A 9313-nucleotide genomic window follows, 5' to 3' on the forward strand; every position below is an offset into this window, starting at 1 on the left:
TTAGGCCACTCTGTGCCACTCTCCGCGGTGCATCTTTCGCTCAAAAGGGGACAAGAGCAGATACGTAGCCATTCTAATTTCGTGAGATGCATAGCTTGGACGGAAGGTAGATACATCAGATTCTTGCAACGGAAAATATCTAAGGTGTGAAGAGATCGATGCAAGGTTTCCCAACCATTCTGGAATAGCCTCCACTCCCTCAAAGTCAGCTATCCGCAAATAGGTCAAAGACGTCAAGTGTTGAATTTGTTCAGGCAGAGACTTGATCTTCGGCCACCCGTCGATCGTCAAAAAGTCAAGTTGTGGTAGAACCTGAAAAGCCGGGAATGAATCCAGCTCATTCCAAAACGGAGACGGGTGAATACGTGTGGGGATGCCATTGCTAACCCTCTGGGTAGACATGTTAATCTTGAACATCTCGAAATCTCCAATCTACGGAGGGATCTAAACTTGTCTAAACTTGGAACAGTCTCTAGATTAGGACAGTCTCTTATTGTCAAATCCTTAGGAGAAACGAGGATTTGAAGATCAATTTGTGTACTTTGACATCCGTCGATTACCAAGTCTCGGAGGGATGTGAAGCCGCCGTGTAAAATTGGAAGAGACTCGGAGGGTTGTACTGAGACTGCCAATTGGAATGGATGTTACCTTAGGGCACCCTGTTACTCTCAAATTCACAAGAGAGGTGCAGCAGCCTAGTCCACTCGGTAGGCTTGATAATTCGGGACACTCCCAAAGTTCCAGTTCAGCAAGGGATGGGAGGCCCTCAGATGGAATTCGAATGGACGTTATCTTTGGGCAGCTCGCTATGCGGAATTCTTGAAGAGATGTGCAGTATTGGGCTGAAATGGACGTTATCTTTGGGCAGCTCCGTACGTCCAGACATTGAAGAGATGTGCAGTATTGGGCTGGAATGGATGTTATCTTTGGGCAGCTGTATATTCCCAATGTTTGAAGAGATGTGCAGTATTGTAGCCCATCAGGTAAACTAGATAACTGAGAACACTCGGCCATTACCAATAGGCGCAGAGATGGGAGACCGCCTTGCTCAGGGACGATTGGAATGGACGCTAGACTGGAGCAATCTCTTATGTCCAACTCCTTGAGAGAGAGTGGGAGTAGCCCATCAGATAAATACCTCAACTTAGGACACTTCGAAATAGACAAAAATTCAAGATTCTTGTTGTTTCGTAACGTCACTTCCGGAAGACTGGTAAGTCCCTCGACATCATCTACTTCGAGATAAGTGAGAGTAGTCAGTTTATTGCATAAAATACTTGCTAGAGGCATACCACTTTCCATTCCTCCTATCGCCAACTCCTTGAGAGATGGAAAATGAGTGGGAGCACTTCTCAATTGCTTACACCGCCGCAGGATCAGCACCTCAAGGTAAGGAAAGACCCCTTAATTTTTCTGCCGTCAGCATCACTTCCCCTGCTTCCATCCAATCTATTAGATTCTCGGCATTCTCAATATGTAATGATCTCAAAGCAGGAAACAAAGTCTTTCTCTCGTCACTTGTTGCTGCACCGGAAAGCTGATTGTAACCATAAAATTCAGACCCCAAGCATCGTAGGTTCTGCATGTCCTCCATCTTAACATGTATAAGATTGGGCAGATGGCCCAGTATTGGGACTCGTTCGCATTTGTTGCACCCTGCTAATTCAATTTCTTTCAAGTTGCTGGCAAGCAATAACCATGATGGAAACTTAACACCCATAAACCCCTGGATCTTCAAAATTTCCAAATTACAATGCGGTCGCAGGCCTTCAAGTACAACATCCTCATTGTCAACATTGTTGCTTGGTCTACCAAGCTTCCAGTCGAGAGTTAACTTGCGTATGTGTTTCTTATCACCTAACTTTGCTTTCACTGCTTCTTCTCCATCTCTTACATGTTCCAGATTATAGATAGATAAAGTGTATCTCAAATGGTTTAACCCACCCAGCTCCTCAATCCTAGGCCCAACGTCCTTACCCACCTTCAGAAAAGGTAATGATCTGAGATTCGTCAATCTTCTCAATATCCCACCAGGAACTTTCGCACGTTTACCAAAATAAACATGTCTCAAGTTGATCATATTAGAAATCATCTTTGGGAACTCTTCAACATGATACGGCATTTTAAACGTCTGAAGGTAATAAAGTTCACCAATAGATTTTGGAAATGCCTTCACTTTTGTTTTCATAACATTCAGATACCTCAAGTGTGTCAACTTTCCAATTGAACTCGGCAACTTGTCAATGTCTGCCCTGTATAAATTTAACACACGTAAAGATCTAAAGTTAGGCAAGGTCTTCCCAAGTGCTTCTCCCTTGGAAAATAGTGAGCGGCAGTTTGTCATGTTTGACACTCTTCCTGCAAGGTCATGCACAAGATCGTGCATCTTACATGTTATATTACCATCATAATCTTCTCCAACGTCTTCAAAAAGGGATTTTTCTGATAAAATGTTGAAATATTCATTCCCTCTATCCACCATCTCCATATTACTTTTAGTGGGGTGAAGCCATCTTTGAGCCATCCAAAGTTGAACTAAGTCATCTTTTTCCATTACAGAGTCTTTGATGAATTTCGAGCAATATGCAAAACATTGTTTCAATAATGAAAATTTCAATTCATCAAAACTCAACTTTAAAATTGACATGATTCTTTCTTCTTCTTCAGGCAAATCCCATATTTTACTTTCCATAATTGAACTCCATTCATTGCTAGTTTTAGAGCACATAATGTTTCCTAATACCTACAATTAAATTGGGAATGAAATTAGATTTTAACACAATAATACTATAGTCATCTTCAATTGAATATTAACTGCTCACTATTCTTTGTTTAATTTTTCCTACATCAATAATATTTGAAATAGAAATTCATGTTATCAAATCAAGGTAAAAAGAAAGCATGGGAAAACTTCAAATGTATAATATAACATACCTTTGCCACTAATGGTACACCTCCACACTTTTTGGCAATCTCCCTTCCAATTATCTCTTGATCTTCAAGTATAGGAACACTTCCGACTGGAACTGCTTTATTATTCAATATAAGCCAACACCCACCATCTGATAGTTTTCTCAAATCACACCTAGGAAGGGTCTCCACCGTTTTTGCAACTTTGTCACTGCGAGTAGTGACAACAATGCTGCTTCCTTGGGCATCAGTAATTCTTAGCAAACAACTTTTCAAATCATTCCATTTTTCACCATCATCATTCCATACATCATCAAGTATAAGAAGGTATCTCTTTCCCTTCAACTCTTCTCGGAGAATATTACATATTGCATCTATACCTTTCACTGCAGCATTTTCTGGTTTAAGATAATCCAGGATCCCTCTCAAAATTGAATTGACTTCAAAAGGGGTAGATACACATATCCACATCTTTTTCTCAAAATGCTTACTTATCTCAGATTCATGATATATTGATTTAGCCAAAGTTGTCTTTCCAAGCCCTCCCATACCCACAATGGCCAAAACCGAGAGATCACTTTCCTGATTGTAGTTTGATTTGGTCAGGGCTTGAACTACATCTGCCACAACATCGTCCCTTCCGATGATATTGTTTTCATCTTGTTTTAAGATAGAGTAGGTTTCCCTGTCAATGCTTATACCATGGGAAGTTGTTGCATCTAAGGATAGTCCAGCAACTAAGCCAATAGCAGTTGCCTTCTTATTCAACTCATCCAAAGATGTGTTGATCTTCTTAATTTTATGTGCCATTTTAACACGAAAAAAGATGGGATTGGAGAGGGAAAAAAAAGTTCTGCACCTTTTTCTTAACCTGATTTCGCAGTTGCACCTTACGCCAGAGAAGCTCATATCCATAATCATCCAACACATCGTCGGCATGTTGAGCTATGTCTTCAAGCTTCTTCACCCAGAGCTTCACAGCATCTCCATGATCTTGTCGCGGATGTTCAGCATCTCGTAGCACAGCCTCAAGCATGAGCACCGACTCACGCAGCTTTGTTATTTCTCCATTGAATCCCCATACAAGATGGAACTCTTGAGCGGCCAGGGAAGCCACTTTCTTCAGCAATTCTTGAGCACCAAAAGTGAGAAATTCAGCCATCGATCTCTACTCAAGAGAGTCAAAATGTTGAGACGAATGCTGGTTGAAGAAACTACGAGAGGGATGAATCTATCTCTGTTGTATGGATTTATCAGGCCGTTGGACGATCCTTTATGAAATGTATTGCGAATATACTTCTCAACAAGTAGTCCACTACTGCTCTAGACAATTATTTTATTTTTCTTTGTTTGTCGTTTTTTAAAAGATGCTTTGAATCAGAAGCAAAGGCATCTCTCACGTGGTTGTGGACGTGTCGACACATAGATGCTCGAGCTGTTACATGTATTTTATATCTAAAGATGCTCATACTTTTGCTTAACGTTGAATTTTCTTGGGAAGCGAATATCACTAGTACGAACTTGGAAATGGTCTAGTCTCCCGGTCACATCTACAGTCAAGAGAACGATCTATATTTTATTAATTTATATTAAGCACTAGGTAGAAGCCTGCACGTGCTGTGGGTTGTTTTTTCCTTTTCCCGAGTCCCAACAAACGTTATTGGACATAATATATAATCACATTTCATGCATGATACTCTAGTCGGAAAAAAAAAAAAACAAACAAACAAACAAACAAACGTTATTGGACATAATATATAATCACATTTCCTGTATGATACTCTAACCAAGCTGTTCTCTATGTACAAATAACAAAAGTGTCTTGATGAATTAGGTGTCTTGTTGACCCTGTGGCTTGGGACAGAAGGTGGGATTTCAGGACGCTTTGATAGAACATAAGCATGATCCTAACAGCAGCAGTCTGTTGTTCACAGCTGGCGCACTCATCTCTAAAGCGCCTAGGCCTTGTGTCCTGTGACCATTTGGAGCCACCGAGTAAATTCTAGTTGCTGATGTTATGGCTGCCAAAAATGAGAGAGAAATCAAAACTTTGATGGTGAAGAAGCAACATGGCTTCTGACCGAAGGTGTGCATGATGAATAGCCAGCAAGAATTGGTTTAGACTTACACCTAAACCAATAGGATACCATCAATCGAAGTTATGTGTACAATTGCATGCATTATGAACATGTGGTTATGGTGAAATGAAGCATCACATATATTTGGGTGGAATCAAACCACCAATGAAATTCTATATCTTTTCCAATAATTTTTTTTACCTCCATTTCCTCTGATGTAAACACTGGTCTGTAAATTATAGAGCTCTCCCAAATGTAATCCTCAGAAACTTGATGAACACTCTTTGGAAGCTGCAACAAATTCAATCAGTCAATGATGAACAGTTACTTGATGCTTATGATCATATGAAATGTTACAGAAGATAGCTATTGGAATTCAGGAAAAAAGGAAGATACACATACCAAGTAAAACAGAACGAAAATGCGGGTTGTCTTTGTTGACGTGAGTAGTGCTGGAGGCTAACGATGATGGCCGACAATGGTGGCGGACAAGTTACTAGCTGGCCGAACAAGTTATGGGCTAATCCACTATTAGGAATATTTTTTGTAATAGGACTTTATGTATCTTATGTATATATATACTCCATTCTTGGAGAAGAAATATATCAGAAAATTCCCAACCTTCTCCTTCTTTCTGACTTGGTATCAGAGCAGAGATCCAATTTGGACTCTGTCTGTTCCGCCGTGTTTTTTTGTCTTTCGGGTTCTTTTCGTTAATGCAGTCACTGTTCTTTTCGGGTTCTTTGGGTTCCTTTGGTTACCTTCACTCAAGCACACTACCATCACCGCGCCGTTCCGGCAGCAGCAGCTTCGTCCAAAATCTGCAACAGTTCAGCCCAGTCCAAACCATCACCGCGCTCATAACTTTGGTTACCTTCACTCAAGCATCCGCTTCGTCCAAAATCTGCAGCAGTTCAGACCAATCCAAACCCCGCAGCGGCAAAACTACCATCACAGCGCCGTTCCGGCAGCAGCAGCTTCGTCCAAAATCTGCAACAGTTCAGCCCAGTCCAAACCATCACCGCGCTCATAACTTTGGTTACCTTCACTCAAGCATCCGCTTCTTCCAAAATCTGCAGCAGTTCAGACCAATCCAAACCCCGCAGCGGCAAAACAGAGGACCCTGAAAAATTCTGGAGACAGTTCATCTCTGATCAAAACCCGCAGCAGCAGCTCCGCATCTTTCCCGTAACAGCTCCGCGCCATTCCAACAGCGGCTACTCCGTGCACAACCTACAGCAGCAGCAACCTCACGATCCGACATCCAGCAGCAGCAGCAGCTGCTCCAATTTTGATTAATCAACACCTTTTCTGCGTTCCTTTGCTCCATTCCATTTAATTAAGTAATTCCGGTTGGAGAGGAGGGAACAATACTGGAAGGAGGAGAAGTCAGAAAGGCCAAACAGCAGTCCACCAGATGACAGAACCTGCTTTCTACTGTGTTGGAGGACAAGATCTCTCTAAGGGTAATGTTTCCTTGACTAAGGAAACTCGAGGTAAAATTGGTTTTGCTTTACATGTTTCTGACTTTACTGGTAGTGATACATGGATAATTGATTCTGGTGCGTCTGATCATATGACCTACGACAAATCTTTCTTTGTGTCTATGTCATCTCCTTCTATATCTCATGTCTCTAATGCAAATGGTGTGTCTTTTCCGGTCTTAGGTATTGGGTCTATTCAGGTTACACCATCCATTGTTTTACATGATGTCCTTTATGTGCCCTCGTTGTCTCATCATCTTTTATCTGTATCTCAACTAAACTCGCAGAATAAGTGCTCAGTAACTTTTTATCCAATGTATGTTGTTTTTCAAAATCTGTGCAATCGGATGATCATTGGCAAGGGAGACCTGAGAGGGAGACTGTTTCACTTGGATTGCATGTACGCAGGACAAACACAAGCACCGGAACAGCCTTTGGCATTGACATTGAGTTCTGATCGGCTGAGTGAGGTATGGTTGTGGCACAGACGTTTGGGTCATCCATCCTTTAGAGTTATGAAGAAGTCCATGCCTTCGTTATTTTTGGGAATAAGTGATTCTAGTTTGCATTGTGAAACTTGTGCTTTGGCTAAAAGTCATAGATCTAGCTATCCTTCGAGCTTTCATTCTAGTACTATGCCTTTTGAGTTAATTCATTCAGACGTGTGGGGTCCTTCTAAACATTCTACCCTTTCTGGAATGCGATATTTTGTGTTATTCATCGATGACTTTACCCGATTATCCTGGGTTGTTTTACTTAAATCCAAAGATTCTGTTTTCTCTGCCTTTAGAGCATTTCATAGTCTTGTTCGTACTCAATATGATGCTCATGTTAAGGTTTTTCGTTCCGATAATGGGGGTGAGTTTGTTAATCATTCTTTTCATGAATATTTCCAACACCACGGCATAATCCATCAAACTTCCTGTCCACAGACACCTGAGCAAAATGGGGTGTCTGAACGGAAAAATCGTCACCTTCTGGATATGGCTCGGTCTCTTTTACTTAGTGCTAACATGCCTAAATACCTTTGGGGAGAGGCCGTTTTGTGTGCTTCTCATCTTATCAATCGCCTTCCCTCTGCTCCTCTTCAAGGTCGTGTCCCACTTGTGGTCTTGTCTAACTACGTTTCTATCCCATCATCTAATACCCTTCCTGCTCGTGTCTTTGGTTGTGTTGCCTATGTTCACCTGTATAAGAATCAAAGGTCAAAATTAGATGCTAGAGCCCTTAAGTGTGTGTTTGTTGGGTATGGCTCTCATCAGAAAGGTTGCAAATGTTATCATCCACAATCCCAAAAGTTTTATGTCACCATGGATGTTTCTTTCAGTGAAGATGCCTGTTATTTCTTGCCTCCTGTGACTCCTCGTCAGGGGGAGAGGTCTTATTATTATGAAGATTTGTTCAATGGACAAGATGAGAGTCTGGAATATGAGTTCTCAAGGTTAGAGTGTTTTGGAACGGAGCTGGAAAATGAGGGTAGAAATATATACATAAGATACATAAAGTCCTATTACAAAAAATATTCCTAATAGTGGATTAGCCCATAACTTGTTCGGCCAGCCACCAACTTGTCCGCCACCATTGTCGGCCATCATCGTTGGCCTCCAGCACTACTCACGTCAACACTCCCCCTCAAGTTGGTGCATACAGATCACGGATGCCCAACTTGTCAAGTGAGTCATAAAAAGGGATTAATCTTTTCAAAATCCAGCTTGACCACCGCAGCACCTCAACTGCAGCTTGACCACCGCAGCACCGCAACTGCAGCTTGACCACAGCAGCACCGCAACTGCAGCTCGACCATCTTCGCCTCACCCTCGGCCCTCCCTTCCGCACCTGCTCGGCCAGCACCCCGCCTCCACCAGCGCAGCGCCCCCGCGCCCACACGCTGCTCCACCCGCGCTGCCCAGTCGGATCACCTGCTGCACAGATCGATCATTCAACCTCCAGCCTCGCACTGCCCATCTGCCAGCCCCGCATCCGGCCGCAACCACAGCCCAGCGCCCCCAGCGCATCAGCCCCGCCTGCGCCTATCCCAGCAGCCCAGCGCGGCTCCGCCTGCGCAGCCTCGCAGCCACAATTATTAACACCACATCTGTCTCTCTTATTTGGTGCTCTAGTTTTGTGGGTATCTCTAAAGTTTTAATCTTTCTGGGTCATCATATTGGTGACTGGTTTCAGCTCATTTCTAGTTGTTTTTGGTTAGATTTGGGATCTGGGTTTTGCTGGGATTTAGGTTTCATTGCTTCTGGTGTTTGTTTCTAGAGAGAGAAAGGAAGTTGTAGACAGAAGAGTGGTTTAGGTTTATTACAGAAGAGTGGAAGCCGTGTGTCTACATACCTTTTTTTTAAAAAAAAAAAAAAAGAGTTTGGTTCCTTTGTATTTATAGTTTGTTACTTTGTTTGACGGGGTGTTTAAAAAGGAAGTAAGATGGTGGATTTGACCATAAGAGACTCTCAGGCTGAAGGAGCTACATCTGTGGCTCGTGAAGTTGTGATTGTTCAAAATGTAACAGATAACTCAAGCTTTGGTGTCAAGCTTGATGGCACAAATTATCAGTTATGGCAAAGGCTTATGAAGATCCATATTCAAGGGATTGGAAAGTGGAGTTATGTTATTGGTAGCACTGCCAGACCTGCTGCAGGACCAAAAGCTGATGAATGGGACACGGAAAATACTAACGTGATGGGAATTCTTCTAAAAGCAATGACTCCAGAGGTAATGCAGTTATTTGCTAATTTTGATTCTCCTAGAGCAATTTGGGACTCTGTTGCTGCTACTTATTATGATGGAAGTGACTTTGCTCGTGTTCATGAATTAAATGTCAAAGCTTTCAAAATA

General features: G+C 42.2%; 2 protein-coding genes across 2 annotated transcripts; both read right to left on the reverse strand.

The window, feature by feature from the left end:
- On the reverse strand, positions 1-1302 carry LOC133716078 (uncharacterized). Its single transcript, XM_062142823.1, has 2 exons — positions 649-1302; positions 1-312 (listed from the first exon to the last, which is right to left on the reverse strand). Exons 1-2 carry the CDS (start codon positions 1300-1302, stop codon positions 1-3), a joined length of 966 nt encoding a protein of 321 aa, XP_061998807.1.
- An 82-nt stretch (positions 1303-1384) lies between these two features.
- On the reverse strand, positions 1385-4111 carry LOC133716080 (putative disease resistance protein RGA3). The gene is made up of 2 exons (XM_062142824.1): positions 2935-4111; positions 1385-2743 (listed from the first exon to the last, which is right to left on the reverse strand). The coding sequence occupies exons 1-2, from the start codon at positions 3847-3849 to the stop codon at positions 1385-1387; spliced, it is 2274 nt and encodes a 757-aa protein (XP_061998808.1). The 5' UTR covers positions 3850-4111.
- Positions 4112-9313: the final 5202 nt, after the last annotated feature.

The sequence above is a fragment of the Rosa rugosa genome, chromosome 6, assembly GCF_958449725.1.
Source record: "Rosa rugosa chromosome 6, drRosRugo1.1, whole genome shotgun sequence".
Lineage (NCBI taxonomy): Eukaryota > Viridiplantae > Streptophyta > Magnoliopsida > Rosales > Rosaceae > Rosa > Rosa rugosa.

Coding starts and splice junctions, on each gene's coding strand:
- LOC133716078 (XM_062142823.1), bottom strand. CDS start 1,302: ATGGAAAGTGGTATGCCTCTAGCAAGTATTTTATGCAATAAACTGACT. Junction 313..648: donor GAGTAACAGGGTGCCCTAAG/GTAACATCCATT, acceptor CCGGCTTTTCAG/GTTCTACCACAACTTGACTT.
- LOC133716080 (XM_062142824.1), bottom strand. CDS start 3,849: ATGCCGACGATGTGTTGGATGATTATGGATATGAGCTTCTCTGGCGTA. Junction 2,744..2,934: donor GTGTACCATTAGTGGCAAAG/GTATGTTATATT, acceptor ATTTAATTGTAG/GTATTAGGAAACATTATGTG.